Source organism: Narcine bancroftii, chromosome 1, assembly GCF_036971445.1.
Source record: "Narcine bancroftii isolate sNarBan1 chromosome 1, sNarBan1.hap1, whole genome shotgun sequence".
NCBI classification, from domain to species: domain Eukaryota; kingdom Metazoa; phylum Chordata; class Chondrichthyes; order Torpediniformes; family Narcinidae; genus Narcine; species Narcine bancroftii.
In genome coordinates this window covers 365,191,482-365,209,645 of record NC_091469.1, presented here as the reverse complement: position 1 = coordinate 365,209,645, position 18,164 = coordinate 365,191,482, and the positions used below count along the sequence as shown (strand labels likewise).

The 18,164-nt window shown below is 39.8% G+C and overlaps 1 protein-coding gene across 13 annotated transcripts in view; it reads right to left on the bottom strand.

Moving 5' to 3' along the window:
• The window catches only part of tpk1 (thiamin pyrophosphokinase 1), a 410,665-nt gene that overhangs the window by 171,611 nt on the left and 220,890 nt on the right, over nucleotides 1-18,164 (bottom strand). For 12 of the 13 annotated variants that reach the window (XM_069912524.1, XM_069912533.1, XM_069912540.1 and 9 more), the window contains one exon: nucleotides 2,694-2,805. In XM_069912524.1, the coding sequence (XP_069768625.1) occupies nucleotides 2,694-2,805 (112 nt within the window). Of the gene's footprint in view, nucleotides 1-2,693; nucleotides 2,806-16,136; nucleotides 16,632-18,164 lie in introns of those variants that run through there. The other variant, XM_069912545.1, reaches the window with a different exon arrangement.

Here is an 18,164-nt window from a genome sequence, read left to right as displayed (position 1 = left end):
TGATGGGATTAGGCAGGAATTTGGGAGAGTAAATTGGGAACAGATGTTCTAGGGAAAAGCACAGAAGTTATGTGGAGGAAGTTTAGGGACTACTTATGCAGTATTTTGGAAGGTTTGTCCCACTGAGACAGGGAAAAGATGGTAGAAAAGAGAACCTTGGTTGACAAAACAGGTGAGGCAGCTAATTAAGAGGAAGAAGAAAACATACATTAGATTTAGGAAGCAGGAAACAGGAAGGATTCATTAAAATTATATGGTACCCAGAAGGAACTTAAGAAAGGATTTAGAAAAGCTAGAAGGGGGAATGAGGTGGCCTTTGCAAGTAGGATTAAGGAAAACCCTATGGCATTCCCTGCAAGCTTGAAGAACAGAAGGATGACTAGAGAGAAGGTAGGTATAAAGAAGGGAATGTGTTCCTCGAGGTAAGGGAGGTACTAACATCATACTCTGTCTCACAGTTCACTAGAATGAGGGACCTTGGTCAATGTGTGGTCAGTATAGAACGGGCCTATATACAGGAACATGCTGAGGTTAAGAAGAAAGAGGTGTGCTGATTCTTTATAAAAATATTCAAACGATAAGTTCACAGGATCAGTTGAGATATACCCCAGGTTATTACAGGAAGTGAGGGATGAAATTGTTGGGGCATTGGCAATGATCTTTGCATCCTCCTTGGCTACAGGCGAGGTACCGGAGGATGGGAGAATGGCAAATGTCTTCCCCTTGTTTAAAAATAGTCACAGGGAGGATCCTGGGAATTATTGACTAGTGAGTCTTAAGTGGGCAAATTATCGGTGAGGAGTCTTAGGGATATGATTTACAAGCAATTAGAGAAGCATAGTCTTCTCAGGGAGAGTCAGTATGGGTCATAAACCCAATTGAGTTTTTGAGTAGGAAACAAACGAAATCGATGAAGGTAGGGCAGTAAATATGGCATAAATTGATTTTAGACTCATTCAGAATGTCATAAGGCATGGGATCCGTGAAACCTTGGGTTGTGTAGATTCAGAAAAGGCTTGCCTGCAGAAAGCAAAGAGTAACAGTAGATGGAATGTATTCTATCTGGAGGTCAGTGAGTGGTGGGAGTTCTACAGGGATCTTTTGTAAGACGTGACTTTTATAAATAACCTGGACGAAGAAGTGGAAGGATTGATTGGTCAGTAAGTTAGCAGATGACACAAAGGTTGAAAGTGTGGATAATGTAGAAGGTTCTCATAGGTAACAACAGAATTAGACTGGATGCAGAGTTGGGCGGAAAAGTGGCAGTGGAGTTCAATCCGGGTAAGTGAGAAGTGATGCATTTTGGAAGGTCCAGCTCGAAGGTGGAGTACATGTTTAACGGCAGGATTCTTAATAGTGTGGAAGAACAGAGGGACTTTGGGTCCAAATTCATAGATTTTTCAAAGTTGCCATGCAGGTTGATAGGATAGTTAAGAAGGCTTTTGGCTTCTTAAGAAGGCTTTTGGAATGCTGGGCTTCATTAGTAGGGGGATTTAGATAAAGAGTTGTGGAATATTATGTTCAGTTCTGGTCACCTCATTATGGTGGTACGATTGGCATGATTGGCATAGCGGCTAGCTCAATGCCTTTACAGCACCAATGATTGGGACCAAACTGGGGTTCAAATTTCACGCTGTTTGTAAGGAGTTTGTACATTCTCCCAATGTCTATATTGGTTTTCTCTGGGGATTCCGGTTTCCTCCCATTGTTAAAAACGTACCAGGGTTGTAGGTTAATGGCATGGGCTCATGGGCCAAAATGGCTTGTTACAGTATTGTATGTTTAAATCTTTTGAAAATTGAGATTACAGGAAGGATATGAGAAGTTTGGAGAGGGTGCAGAGGAGATTTACCAGGATGTTGCCTATATTGGAGAATGTGTCTTATGAAGCAAGATTAACAAGGTCTAGCCTTTTCTCTTTGAAGCAACAAAGGTTAAGAGGTAACTTAATAGAGATCTCCAAGATTATGAGAGGAAGTATCGTGGTGTGGACAGCCAACATCTTTTTCCTGAGGTGACATTATCAAATATCAGAGGACATCTGCTTAAGGTGAGGGGAGGAATGTTCAGGGGAAACATCAGGGTAGGTATTTTTCCAGAGCATAATGGGTGCTTGGAATGCATTGACAGGGGTGGTGGTGGAGGCTAGTACTATATGGGCTTTTAAAAGACTCAGACAGGAGCATGGATGCAAGAAAAATAGAGGATTATAGGTTGAGGTGGGGAAAGTTTAGATTATTGAGTAGGTTTATAATGGTCAGCATAACATCGTGGGCTGAAGGACTTGTATGTGGTGCAATGTTCTTTGTTTTATGAAATAATGACCATTTACAAGCCTTCCATTAGCTCAGTCAAGTGCTAGTGTATTTAACACAGCAAATACATTTCAAGCATTTTGTATTAAAAAAATTAATACCTACTGGTATATAAAATATTTATCATGCCTTCACAATGTGGGATTCACAAACCAAACATTCAGTTTTATAAATCAGAATATAAATGAATTTTGTAATATTCACATCATCAAAATCTGAATTCATAGCAAAAAAAAACGTCTTAATGTCACACAACTACCTAAGCTATTGTATATTTCACTGAGATAGGCAATAAAATGACAGATCAGAGCCCACAACAAGGCAAAAACAACTTCTGGTGCCAAATTCCAGCCAGTGATGAAATGAGTTCACACTTACTCAGATTCCACTTGAGTCCAGTTGTTGTTACATTGTTGCATTGATTTCCCACTGGGATAAGGCCACACCATTTTGCTTCCAGACCTGTGTTGACACACAATCTATGGTGACCCTACCATAAAAAAAAGGCTTATGTAGATTAACTTTACCTTAAAACGATGCAGAGCAAAGAATATGTTTCGCTATTTTCCTTTTTCTTTTAAAAATATTTTTAATAGTATTTGAAGTATAAACAATTGAACAATGCAATTATACAATGTGCAACATATTTGAAATAAAAGGAAAACAATTCCACATATAAACACAATTCAACAATCCAAAAGACATTTGTAATAGTATATCAAAGCATAACATCAAAGAAAACCCCAAAGGAGAAAAAAAGGAAAGGAAGATGAAATTATAATTTCTCTTCAAAAAGTTATTAAAAAAAACTTATTAAAATAGTTTACAATTCTCTTTCCTTCTCTTCTCCTTCTATAATAATTTTGTCAATGCTTATATTATTTGCAGTTGAACAAAACTCACTGATTTACAACTAAAATAGTCACAAACTTTTATGACAATTCTTTTTAGTACAAACATTTTTCCTTTTGACAGATATGTTCATTTTGGTGTCACTTATGAAACTTAACTGCAATAATCCATTTGGTGGCTACTCCTTTTGTCAATGTGTTATTTGTATTTGAATGTTAATAACATACATAAACAATAACATTTACGATAATTTCCAGCTGTTCAACGAAAAAGTGACACTGTTTTACACTGCTCTAGGAGCTCTACCAAATGGGGACTGGGACAGTATGAAATTTGAAAAGACGTGCAGCTGGACACATCGATTGCTCCATGAAAGTAACAGGGAACATTGAGAGAAGGGCTAGCGAATAACATGGATTTCTGGCTTTCACCAGTACAAGAAGTGAGTGAAAATAATCTGCCCAAAACACTAGCTTAGCCACAATCAGCATGTTGCATCCATTTTCAGTAACCAGAATGTATGTGAAAGTCCCGTGGAGGTGACACATTGGGGCTGTTCTTTGAGCATGGAGGATTCAGAGATGATTTGATAGTGACGAATAATGTTCCAGTGTGCAGGAAGGATAAGGATGGCAAAATAAAGGAACCTTGGAAGATGAGAGAGGTCAGGAACTTAGTGAAGAAGAAAAAGGAGGCATATATTAGGTTGAGGAACCTTTAATCTGACAGTGCCATGGGAGAAGATAAAAATTGAAGAAAGACCTCAAGCAGTAAATTAGAAAGGGCAAAATAGACCATGAAATGTTCTTGGCGAGTAGGATTAAAGGAAGTCCCAGGGTATTTTATACCATATTAAAAATAAGAGGATGACTAAGGAGAGGATGGAACCACTCAAAGACAAAGAAGGAAATTTATGCTTGTAGTCAGAGGGACTAAATGAGTACTGTGCATCAGTGTTTACCAAGGAAAAGGTCATGGACAGTGACAGGAAGTGAAGGATTAAGGTGCATTAATCTCCTAGGCTTGATGGAATTTTTGTATAGTCATTAGTGACAGGAGAGGTTACCAGAGTACTGGAGATGGTTGTTAATGTTGCATCTTTATTCAAGAAGGGAAAAAAAAGAGATAATTCAGGAATTTGTAGGTCAGTAAGCCTCACATCAGTGGCAGTGAAATTATCGGAAAGGATATTTAGGGATAGAATTTATGTACCTTTGGAAAGACATGGTCAGATTATGGACAATTAACATAACACTGCGAGGGGCAGAGTATGTCTGACCAATTTGAGTTTTTTTGAGGTGGGGACAAAAATCGTTGATGAGGATAGGGCAGTGGATGTTGTCTTGATGGATTTTCGTAAGACAGAAAGTACAGATGCATGGATATGGAATTATCTATCTGGAGAAGTCAGAGGGTAGCGGTGGAAGGATATTATTTGGCTGGAGGTCTGTGACCAGTTATGTTGCACAGAGATCAGTGTTGGGACCTCAGTCACTTGTGATTATAAATGTACATGATGAAAACATACGTAGGTGGGTAAGTAAGTTTGCCAATTATATAATGATTGGGGGAGTTGTGAATACTGTAGGGGGCTATCAAAGAATACAACAGGATATACAATAGATAAATTCCAGAAAATGGCAGAGAGAGAGAGCAGATGGAATTTAACCTGCACGATTGTACTGTACAGTAATTTGTTTCACTTTGGGAAATCATATGTAAGGGGAATGTTTATAGTTAATGGCAGGGCTCTTAAAACTATTCTTATGAAGAGTCATCTGGAGGCCCTGGCCCACAATGCCTTAAAAATGGTCATGCAAGGAAACAGGGTAGTCAAGAAGATGCATGAAATTCTTGGCTTCATTGGATGGAGTATTGTGTATAAAAGTAAAGAAGGCATGGTGCTTCATTAAGCTGCACTTGAAATAATGTGTGCAATTCTGGTTGCCCCCATTCCAAGCAAGATATGGAGGCTTTGTTATTAAAGTATAGAAGGGGTTTACCAGGATGTTGCCCACTTTAGAATGTATGAGTAAGGTAGGGGGGAGGAAAGATTGGACAAACTTGGGTTGTTTCCTCTGGCACATAGGATGCTGTCTGGAGACCTGATAGAGGTTTATAAAACATGAAAGGCATTGATGAGGTGGACAGTCAGAATCATTTTCTCCGGGTAAAAATGTCACATGTGTTTATGGTGAGGGAGAGGAAGTTAAAGTAAGGCAGAGAGATGTTGGTACTTGGAACAGACTGCTTGGAGTAATGGTGGATACAGATACAATAATAGCATTCAAGAGGCTTCTAGAGACACGTGAATATGGAGGGGATAGGTAGACTGCGAGAGGGATATCTATCAAGGGCAAATAACGATTTAGACATCATTTTCAGCTTTGAAATGTGGGTCAAAAGGCCTGTTCCTGTGATGTATTATTCTATATTACATTACTTGATAAACAGAGGAAGCATATTCCTTACAGATCATTTCGCCAATAAATCATTTAATGACAATTTTACCTCTGCAGCAAATGTATCCATGAATAGGAAAAATCAGTCTTACATTCTCTGGTTTTAAAAATGATCAAGTTCAATTGCAGGTTATAGATAGTTGCTGTCAAGCCTTCACTTTTTAACCAGTTCTTGTGTCCTGCTCATCAACAGCATCCTGACAGTGAAACTTCTGTGGGCAATTTTTTCTTGCTGCTGTGTTCTGTACGTATTTTTTAATGCATACCATTTCCTTTCTCCATTTGCAAAACCCTGCAGATGGCTATTTTGCGTGCCTGACTGATTTGTGCTAATTACAGTTATTACCAGTCACTTTGCTCACCTTGTGTAATTTCCCCATAATTTTATGAGAAATTATGCAGTAATAAGACTAATTAAAGCAGGGTTTCCCAATGTGAGAAACACGGGCATGCTGTAGCATTAAAATCAATGGCAATATAAGTTGAGCTTTCTGCATTCAGATGAAAGGTTCACCAGTCTAATGCATTGAAATTCAAAATGTATGAATTTGTAAAGCAATGCATTTAAACTTATGGATCTGCCTAAAATCTCCTGATTTTTCAAAGTTGAGCTTGATTTAAACAACACATTTGCTGCAGAACTCTTGCCCACAGCAAACTCGGGTACCTAAAAGATTGTCAGTGAAACTGAGCTTCACAGGATTTAAAAGTCTTGCAATAGATGCAAAAAAATAGGTTATGCAGTCAGATGCAGAGAAGCAACAAAAGACTTCCACACAGGTTGGTGCTGAGACCTCAACATTTAACCTGGATGAGGAAGATATCCCTGGTTGCAGCTGTCATGAAGGGAGGCGTGTAGTGAACTGCGAAGAAAAGCACAGAACACTGCAAAAATACAGAGACAGGTTATGATGGGTGAGGCAAGCATAGGCGCTACCCAGTCCATTCTGATGGCCTCCTGAGAGTTCATGCCGTCAGGCCTACGCCACTGTTTCTAAATGATGCTTGGAAATGGTTGAAAAGTGTTTCAATATAGCTGTAACTACATTTGAAAAATAAACTTGAGGAATAAAAAAAGGAAAAAAAAAGTTGATGCTGATAAAACAGAATAAGAAATATTAACTATGTATTTCTTCATTGATGGTGCTTTGTTCAGCATTTTCTGTTTTTTTTTAATTCAAGACCACAATATACTTGTGAATTAATTAACGCTAACATTCATTAAGTTTTAAGTCAGTCTCACCATCACATTCTTTGGTGTGGATTGATAATCCTGTTCAAATGAATGGGGCAGGACTCAACACACAAGCTATCGTTGATTTAAAAATAAGGGAGACAAATAGGTAATTTATTTCACCTCTCAAATCAATGCCTTTTGTAATTGCTATTGGATGTACCCTGCAATATTCTACAATTTTTATTCTACTTCTTCAGGAGTTTGCAGAGTTTTGGTAAGACATTGGAAACCCTGGCAAATTTCTACCCAAAATGTTGGTGATGTATCTTTACCTTTGCTACATGAAGGCATTGTTTGACCAACGAGGGTGATACAGAGATCTGCAAGCTCCTCACCATCTGAGCAGAGAACAAAATTAACTATCATATAATGGGTAGTCAGGGATGGATTGATATTAGACAAGGTTACTCAGAAACTGAGAACTGAGGCTTTGCTCAGGACAGGTCCCAGGTCATAAGCAAACTGAAATGCCTGCTTAAGAAAGACCACCAGGTAAATGACCATAACGGCAGGAATGGCAGACGGCGTTTAGACTAGCCATACTTTGATCTGTACTATGCCATCTGGGGCACAAGTCACTCAGTGCACCCAGTTGCTCTTCGGAGCAACATGGAGGATCCATCGTCCCCGATATTGCTCCAGCTGTGTCTCCTCCTCCAGTACCAGTCCTGATGCCATGGTCCCAAGCGGCATGGATAAATGTCTGAATTATTGGACAAAAAGAAGGAATCAAGAAAAAAGATCCGGTGAACTTCTTAGAAACATGGTTCCTGTGAGTGCTGGGAGAAGACAAATTCAGAGAAAAACTGCATATTGAAAGAGGTCCTGGACCCTTCGACCCAGGAGAACCAGTGATCAGAGACCATGACCGGCCCTGGTAAGATTTTGAGTTACCAAGTATGGTAGACAATTCCGGGTGCAGCAAATGAATACTCTATGCAAAATAATGGTATGCCCGAAATTGACCAAGAAAAAGTGCTATTTTTTAAATTTTAGTTTTACTTTGATAAAGCAAAGGAAGGAGTTTGACAGTGTAAAAAGACAACAGCCTTCCCAAAACTTAAAATATTCGATAATATACCCCACAACTCCGAGGGTCGAAGTAGCGGAAGGTTATCAATGAGTTTTCAAGACTAAGGACGAGGTAGAAGACTTTCTGCAAGGTTTATGAAAAGATTAAGATTGCCAAATAAGAAGAATATGAAGAATGTTTACAATGGGACTAAGTAAAAGATTTTTTTTTAAATCTGTCATATTTATTGTTGAAAAGTAAATTTTATTGAAATGTTTACAGAGAGCTCAGAAAAGAAAGAAAACTTGGGAAAAGTAGAAGCAAGCTGGAAACCCCTTTCTAAGGGGGAGAATGGTGCCCAGAGAGGAATATCTATAAAAGATGGTGCTAAAGGAAGGGGTTCTCCTTCCTCGAGAGATTCCATGGGCTATATTTGCAGCCTTTCATGGTTTCCTGTTTACATCAATGCCAGGGCAGGTGTTTTTTAAAGGGGAAATATCACAATTTAAACAATTGAAAAAGTTTTATTGTTAAAAATTGTTAGTTTGAAAAATCAATATGGATACCATGCTAAAATTTATTCTTTTCTTTGGCTTGGCTTCGCGGACGAAGATTTATGGAGGGGGTAAAAAGTCCACGTCAGCTGCAGGCTCGTTTGTGGCTGACAAGTCCGATGCGGGACAGGCAGACACGATTGCAGCGGTTGCAGGGGAAAATTGGTTGGTTGGGGTTGGGTGTTGGGTTTTTCCTCCTTTGCCTTTTGTCAGTGAGGTGGGCTCTGCGGTCTTCTTCAAAGGAGGTTGCTGCCCGCCAAACTGTGAGGCGCCAAGATGCACGGTTTGAGGCGTTTTCAGCCCACTGGCAGTGGTCAATGTGGCAGGCACCAAGAGATTTCTTTAGGCAGTCCTTGTACCTTTTCTTTGGTGCACCTCTCTCACGGTGGCCAGTGGAGAGCTCGCCATATAACACGATCTTGGGAAGGCGATGGTCCTCCATTCTGGAGACGTGACCCATCCAGCGCAGCTGGATCTTCAGCAGCGTGGACTCGATGCTGTCGACCTCTGCCATCTCGAGTACTTCGACGTTAGGGATGTAAGCGCTCCAATGGATGTTGAGGATGGAGCGGAGACAACGCTGGTGGAAGCGTTCTAGGAGCCGTAGGTGGTGCCGGTAGAGGACCCATGATTCGGAGCCGGACAGGAGTGTGGGTATGACAACGGCTCTGTATACGCTTATCTTTGTGAGGTTTTTCAGTTGGTTGTTTTTCCAGACTCTTTTGTGTAGTCTTCCAAAGGCGCTATTTGCCTTGGCGAGTCTGTTGTCTATCTCATTGTCGATTTTTGCATCTGATGAAATGGTGCAGCCGAGATAGGTAAACTGGTTGACCGTTTTGAGTTTTGTGTGCCCGATGGAGATGTGGGGGGGCTGGTAATCATGGTGGGGAGCTGGCTGATGGAGGACCTCAGTTTTCTTCAGGCTGACTTCCAGGCCAAACATTTTGGCAGTTTCCGCAAAGCAGGACGTCAAGCGCTGAAGAGCTGGCTCTGAATGGGCAACTAAAGCGGCATCGTCTGCAAAGAGTAGTTCACGGACAAGTTTCTCTTGTGTCTTGGTGTGAGCTTGCAGGCGCCTCAGATTGATGAGACTGCCATCCGTGCGGTACCGGATGTAAATTTATTAGTCTTAATGTTAATAGGATAAACAGGAAAGTGAGGAGGAGATGGGTCTTGGTACAACTAAAAAAAATAAAGGCAAGTATAGTGTTTCTCCAAAAAAATACATCTTACCAAATCGGAACATGCTAAATTAAAAAGAGATGGGCGGGACAAGTAATATAATTTTAATTTGGATCAAAAACAAGAGAAGCAGCGATTTTAATTAATAAAAATATACCAATAATAATAGAAGAGACACTGACTGACTAAGTCATAAGATTTGTAATGGTACATTGTAAAATTTATGCAGAATCATGGACATTTATGAATGTCTATGCACCATATTATTATGATGACGCCTTTATGAAAGATATTTTTTTAAAAACAGCAGAGGGAAGCCAAAATACACTGGTTGGAGGAGAATTCAATTTGATTGATATATGGAGGTAGCTTAACCTCGTAGAAAGAGACTATTCATTCTACTCAAGGGTACAAGGATTGTTTTGTTTTTAATATCTGCCCGGCTATACAGTAGAGTGATAAAAACAGAATATTTGCCGGGACTTCCAGCATATCATTCATTATTAACTTTAACAACTGCAATAATGGAAAAACAAGAAAATGCCATGCTGTTGAAAAGGAAGGACTTTTGTGAGTATATTTAGAGACAGATAGAACTATTCTGTGAAACTAACCTGTCTTCTACTGAAAATAGCTTTTTAAATATAGGATATGCTTAAATCTTTCCTATACAAAAAAAATTAAGAAAGAATATGCTACAGAACTAGATAGTTTAGAAAAAGATAGAATGAAATCGGAAAAAAGAGTATCAGAGAACAGGGTCACAAGAAAAATATAGACTGTTAGATAATAAAAAAATTAAATATAACACATTACAAAAGTATAGAACAGAAAAAAAATTAAGGGGAATGGGTGCATAAAGTTTATCTTGACAGTAAAAGGCAAAGGAGACATCTAGAATGATAAATGCAATAAAAACAGAGGCCGATATTAAAAGATATAATCAAAAAGAAATAAATAATAGTTTTCAACAATATTACACAAAACTATATAAATCAGAACTATTAGGAGATGAAAATGAGATGGATGAATTTTTAACAAATATTGAACTTCCAAAATTAGAAGATAAAGAACAAATTGATTTTGATGACTCTTTCACAAAAGAAGAAATCGAGAAAGCCTTGAGCACTTTACAAGCTAATAAATCTCATGGAGAGGATGGGTTTCCTCCTGAGTTCTACAGACAATTTAAAGATTTATTGATACCTCTTGTGATGAATGTATTAGATAGGATGGTGGAGACCCAGACCTTCCAGGAATCTTTTGCAACTGCTATAATTACAGTGCTACCAAAGAAAGGTAGAGACCCAGTAAAAACTTCATCATATAGACTTATATCACTCCGCAATGCTGATTATGAAATATTGGCAAAGGCATCAGCTAATAGACTGAGACAACATTTACCAAAAATTATGCATACAGATCAGGTGGGATTTGTTAAAGGAAGACATTCTTCAAATAGTCTAAGTAGACTATTTAATATAATACATAAGGCAAAATAAAAGTTGAATCCAAGTATAACCATCTAGATGCAGAAAAAGCATTTGATTGATTAGAATGGTATTTCTTATTTAATACAGTCAGAAAATTTGTAAACTGGATAAGAACTCTTCATTATAAACCACACGCCAAAAGTATAACTAACAATCAGATGCCAGCGGTTTTTCCCTTAAGTATATTGAGTAGATAGGGGTTTCCTGTGTCTCTGGCACTTTTTATCCTACATATTGAACCACTGACGAAGATTAAAAGAAGAGATCTGGATATTAAAGGCTTCAAAGTTTTGGACAAGAAGAACATATAATTAGTTTATTTGCTGATGATGTGCTATTGACCTGGCTGAATCCTTGATAAAACTACAAACAACATTAGAAAATATGGAACAATATCAGGTTATAAAATAAATATAGACGAAAGTGAGATAATGCCATTGAAACATTTTGATTATGGAAGTTATCAAAAAAGTAGATTAAAATAGAAGATGGATGGAATCAAATATTTAGGAATAATGACAGAACCTATATAAATTTAATTACACTTCCACTTTTAGAAAAAATGGAGAAAGATTTAGAGAAATAGAAAGGCCTGCCGATTACTCTAGTGGAAAGAGTAAAGTGTATTAAAATGAATGTGATGTCAAGTTTACAGTATCTTTTTCAATCAATGCCTTTTGCACTACCTAAAAAAATCTTTAAATTATTGAATAATTACTTAAGGAAATTCCTACGGAATACAAAGTGCTGAGAATTTCATTGGAAAAGCTAATATAAGACTATAAATTGGATGGGCTTAGACTTCCGAACTTTAAGAAATATTATTTTGTAGCACTGCTAAAGGCAGAGCTGCTGAAATAAATGCTGTTCACACCAAGCAAGTAAACCAATAACTGCTGTTTATTCAAACCATGCATGTTCCTTTTTAGGGGAGGTGATAGGCTCCCAGGAGTGATGTCATAATGCTGCAATGAGGCTTGACCATTCCCCTCGCAATGCACTCCTGCAGACTAGAACTTCTGCATGGTAGGGGGAGAGCCCCTGTACCCTGCCATGCTGGGTGTTCACTGTGGTGATTTGACCCGTCATGCAGGGTTGACTCGGCCCACTACACCACCCCCCAACACCCCCCACTCCAGAATCGCAGCCTCTTTGGGTGATATTTGGGAGACTGTCTTTGGGCAGGCACCCACAGTGTTGTAGAATAGGGGCAGGGAAAGGCTCTGAACAGTCCCAGTGGGCTTTCTTGAGGCGGTCGACTGTAAACATGTCGTGCCTGCCTCCAATGCTTAAGAGTATATACACCCCTTCCCTTCTCAGTTCCTTGAAAAGCCCTTCGAAAGGGCACTGCAGGGGGTACCTGGTGTCTGGGCTGGCAATGAGGATGTCGTCCAGGTACCCTCCAGGTCTCTTGTCACTACATCCATGAGGTGCTGAAATGTTTGGGCCGCGTTTTTCAGCCCGAATGGCATTCTTAGGAACTCGAAGAGGCCAAATGGGGTGATATGGATGTCTTTCAGACGTCCTGGTGCACTGGGATCTGGTGGTAGCCCTTCATCAGTTTGATTTTGGAAAAAATTTGCGCACCTTGGACTCCTGCGACAAAGTCCTGTATGTATCTGTTCGGTACTGTTGCGTCATTGAGCCTGTAGTAGTCACCGCAGGGGCGCCAGCCACCAGAGTTCATTGGGACCAGGTGTAGTGGTGAAGCCAACTGGCTGTTAGAATGGTGGACAATCCCCAATTCCTCCATCATGGGAAACTCGGACTTGACTTGGAGGAGCTTATCTTGGGGCTGTCGACGAACGCACACATACACGGGGTGGTCCGGTGGTCTCAATGTGCTGGTTCTGCCTCGTGGAAATTGGGAGCCAGTAGAGTGGGGAAGTTGGCGAGCAGTGTGGTGCTCGCTTTGTTCGTGAGTGTGGACTCCCAAAGGCCAGAAAGTGCATTGGTGTAGTGTGATGGAGAAAACTTGGAAGGTAGTAGCATTAACCAGTCGGTATCGGTTGAGGTTGACCAGGAGGTCATTTGTCCAGAGGAAATCCGCTCTTAAGAGAGCTTGGACTTCTGAGGTGACGGTACAATCCCACCTGAAAACGGCGTTCCTGATGTGAATGGTCACGAAACATAACCCATAAGTGGGGTTGGTTGAACCATTGGCAGCTTGTACAGGTGGGCCTCTAGCATTGTTCTTCTGCTCAAAGAATGTGGGCAGAACTAGGCTCCAGTATCGATCAGGAATTCCTGCTGGGCCTTCCGATCACAAAGGCCTTTCCTGCTGCCAACCACCGAGGCCACTAACAGCGGCTGACTTGCTCATTTCCCTGCAACAGACTGGGTTTTCTGCCTGAAGAGGAACAGGGCAGTATGCATCGCCAGGCATTGCGACCCCACCGACAGTGGTAGTAGCAGTACCCTGCTGTTTTGTTGCTGTGTTGCGGCTGGGCTGCTGCGATGGCCACCATGGAGGCACACGAGGAGGCCGAGATTTGTGCTTTTGTTCCCACTGCGCAAATGGGCTGCACATGGATGAAGTCGTGTTGTGGAGTACAGAAGATCTGTTCTCCTTCTCTTGCCACGAGGTGCAGTTCGGCCAAGTCCATGTTGGAGATGGCGGTAGCAACTTGGAAAAGAACATGGCCTCAAACAGGAAGCACTTTGTGTGTCCATCTGCAAGGGCCACCAGCTCCTACATCAGTTCTAAGGGCTTACGATCATCTAGGCCCTGTGTGTTAAACACACAAACGGACCGTTTGAGCCTACTAATTTCAAATGACTCAAGCAAAAACTATATAAACATCATGTACTTACGTGCCAGAACTTCATGTTCTTGACTGTTATTCTTCACCGGGCGAACTGTGATTCTTTAAGTTACAGCCACCTGCGTGGCTAGTTCACCCAGAATGGTGGCAAGTGGACGCTTACAGCATAAACTGCCATGGGAGATGCATTGGTGGCAGCTGCTTGGGCTGTGAACGAGTTGGCAGGATTCATCTTACTGCATGTTGTGGGTTCTAAAAACGTTAGAACCTGTTTGAAGTCACCAATGTAGCACTGCTAAAGGCAGAGATGCTGAAATAAATGCTGTTCACATCAAGCAAGTAAACCAATCACTGCCGTTTATTCAAACCACGCACGTTCCTTTTTAGGGGAGAGGACAGGCTTATGGGAATTATGTCATTATGCTGCTGTCAGGCCTGGCCGTTCCCTTGGCAATGCTCTCCTGCAGCCTGTAACTTCTGCACAGTAAGGGGAAAGCCACTATGCCCTGCAGCGCTGGCTTTTCACTATGGCAATTCAGCCCGTCGTGTGCAGGGTTGATCTAGCCCTCTACAATTTATCAGCACAAGCAAGATTTTTATCTTTCTTTTTTCATTCCTTGTATCTGAATGGAATTAAATTCTAAAGACGAATAGACAGCAAAGGACTTCATTTATGTGGAATGTTATGTTAATTATAAAAATCATGGATAACTCGAACATATATGAAGATATGGCAAGAAATAAATGAATGTATTGGAAAAAAAGCAGGTATATCTTTAAGAACACCATTATGTAAAAATTTATGGCTGCCTATGAATCTGGGTAACAAAATATTGAATTCATGGTATTATAAAGGAATAAGATATTGATGAATATTATATGGATGGATCTCTTATGTTTTTTGAACAATTAAAAAATAAATATGGAGTGCCTTATGGGACTTTTCATTGTTTTCTCTAGCTAAGATCATTTCTAAGAGAAAGATAGGAGCCAAGTTTGGCTCCACTTGAAATTAGTGAAAGGCAATGAAGGATTTGGCTGGGGAACACACCGAAATTTATAACCAAGATGTTCTATGCTCTCCAGAATGAAAGTGCAAAACCAGATTTACAGAGATTGAGAGAGAGAGATGGGAGTCAGAACTAAGTGTTGCAATAATGGAAAGATGTTCGTTTGATTGGTGTTTGGACAGCTTGACATCAATTATAAATGCAAGTTATGGATTAGTGTAATATAATTTCCTATCCCAATTATATCTTACACCACAGAAGTTGCATAAATCAAAATCTGAAATATCGGAAATATGGTTGAGGTGTGGGATAGAAATAGGAATATTTTTAAATGCTAAATAGTTGTATGTGAAGGTGAGACCTTTCTGGCAGGATATTACTGATACATTCACAAGGGTGGCCTTCGAGGACGACCCAGAGCTTTATCATTTGGGCAACTTCATTGAAATAACTAATAAACTAACCAAATTCCAAATTTCGTTTGTTAAAGTGGCTAAGTGGCATTGCAATTACTTGAAAATCTGCCTCCCCTCTACATCTAACCTGATGGACTGCTGGGATGAATAGTTGCATTCCTATGAAAAAAATTATATGTAATTTAAAGAAAAAAATTGACATATTTATTAAGGTAGACTATTTGGATCATAGAGGGGCCCAATTACAATTATAAATACAATAATAAAAAGAATAATAATAAATTATGGTATAAATGCAAGTGACTTCCTCACGTTGAATTTTTGAAGGTCAACAGAAATGTGAGCCCTGACGATGTGGATTTATATTATGAAAGGGAGGGGGAGAAGGGTTGTTTTGTTTTGTTTTGTTTGTTTTTTGTAAAGAAAAAGTTATATATTGAAGAGTTTTTCTATGAGAAAAAACAAAAATTTTTTTTTAAAAAAGAAGAGATGACAGGGTTTGGCCATATATTTAAAGTCTTCCAACAAGAAATGCAAAATTTGGCCACATTCATGTGGAGGTGATTATTTTCATGTCATCTTCTGCTTGACAGGATTCTCATGCTGCATTGCAACAAACTCCCTTATGACAGTACTGCACTCCTGCACACCAAAGCCAGTATTTCTCTCAGGCATCACAACAGAATGACTTCACGCAACACTCAGACAAGGCATATGAATCATTTCAACCACCTGCACTTGAAGAGTGCTCTTTCCTCCAGCTGCTGGAGTGATGTGACTTTTGTAAATGGTTATTGGTGTTTGGTTTTATTGCACAGTTGTAAATAGTTATAAGCAGTTGAATTAAATGTTTTTATTTTTGTTTACATGTCCCCTGTTCATTACACTTCTTTGACAAGTGCACTATATACATTTCCTAAAAGCTGTCATTTACTAGCTTTAATTGCTTACAGAAGGGACAAAATTGCCTCACGGATAGCCTAGTGACTATGTGCTTGTGCACCCTGATAAGCAACTTGATCAGGCTCCTCAGGGAGATCGGGTAGCTTAGTGTTCCACTCAGGCAAGAAGTGTTCCTTGATGATTTCACCTATATTGTGTAGAACGTAACAGGCAACAACAACGTCTGAAATAAAAGTGGTACAAATATCAAGTCCCTGAAAGCATTTTCCACCACTATCCTTGCCAAGCTCAAATGGAAGTTATAGCTACACTGCCGTTGATTGAGTGCATGGTGGTGAGTGAACTCCTTCATCAGCCACTTCCAGAAGGGATAAGCTGGGTCTCCGATTAGATGCACAGGGATTTCCACTCCGTTAACAGTTTTGGATTTCTGTGGGCAGAGCAATGTATATGTTTAAGTACTTTATGCAACCTCTGAGATGTTTTCTAGTGGCCCTTTTATATTAACAGAATTGAACCTGACATGAATCTCATTTGAAGTAGTCAGTCAGCCATTAATTGAGTTTTAACATATAAACATCATGTTTACATGTGACAAAAAAAAGACGATTGATTGATCCACACATAAATTACTGTACAGTGGCTATATAAATTTACTTCACGCAGGAAGAGGTACCCGCCTTGATCTTCAGCCTTTCTGTAGATGGGCGAGTTGGCAAATCTTAAGCATCATGCGTGTGACAAGGCCAATCCACATACACATCTGTGAAGCTGGAACAACAAAAAGTCTGTGTTTAGATCGACTTAAGAAACACATTAATTGATAAAGAGAAATAATTGTAACTCAGGGCACGATCCTTACCAGTAGTTGTGGTCTACAACAACCTGAAGAACAATGGAGTGCTAGCCTTTCCAAATGTAGAAGGCTAGTGGGTCCTCATGAGGGACGATGATGGGAATATGTGTGTCATCCTGTTCTCCAAATCCGCCCATTGTATCCTGAAGTTCTATACCACTCAGCTTCAAACAGGGCCCTCTTCAATGCTCCAGTAATTTGGTGATCCAACACCCACAAACAGTGGCGACACCGACACTAAAAATGCAACTTATGGATCGATATTCACATTGGGTAGCATAGCACCACAAAGCAAGGGCGAGTCTAAGCTGAGGTTCCAGAGGCTGTTCCTCAGTTTGTTGTCTTGCACCTCAGATGTGGCTCAATGAGTTCAACGCAAAATCAAAAGTATCCCAAGACATACGAAAATGACTCCGCCACTCATCTTCATCAAAATTGTTGAGAACATTATACCAGAACACATGTCCATGTGGTTTCTCTCTATCCGACAGCAGTGCAAATTGACTTACAAGAATGAAACGTCTCCGTCTACAGCATCTAAGGTCTGTGCCCGTTTATCCCTCAAATAGGTCCCTGGTTCTCTTCAAATTCTTCTCCAAAGTATTTCTGATTGCACAAATATGTTTCTTGTTCAGATTCTGCATCCATCTGCGCATCAGGAAGTTGTTTATGATGTGTGCAGGAAATTAGCCTGAACTCAAAGAGTGCTAAACATGTTCATGGATAGTACCATAAGCACATCAACATTTTCCACGTTGGCGTCGAGTGTAATGTATAACATACGCATCGGACATATCCTTCAAAACAAAAATTGTGGTAGATCTTGATGTGCTTATTTTGTTCCAGCAATGCCGGCTTGTTGTGTAAGAAGTCAGATTAACCCAGAAAAATGCAGGCTTTGCTCGTTTTAGTGTAACAAACCAAAACTGGCTGAATGGTGGGTCTTCCTTAAGGAAATACTGTAGAATTTCTGTGTAAAAAAAATAACAGATTTGTCGTTCAGAAAAGAAGGAACTTAGTATTCCATTCTTGAATACACATAGAGCTGATTGTTAAGTTGGACACAAGAAATGTATATGACATATCCATGAAATATAATTTCCATAT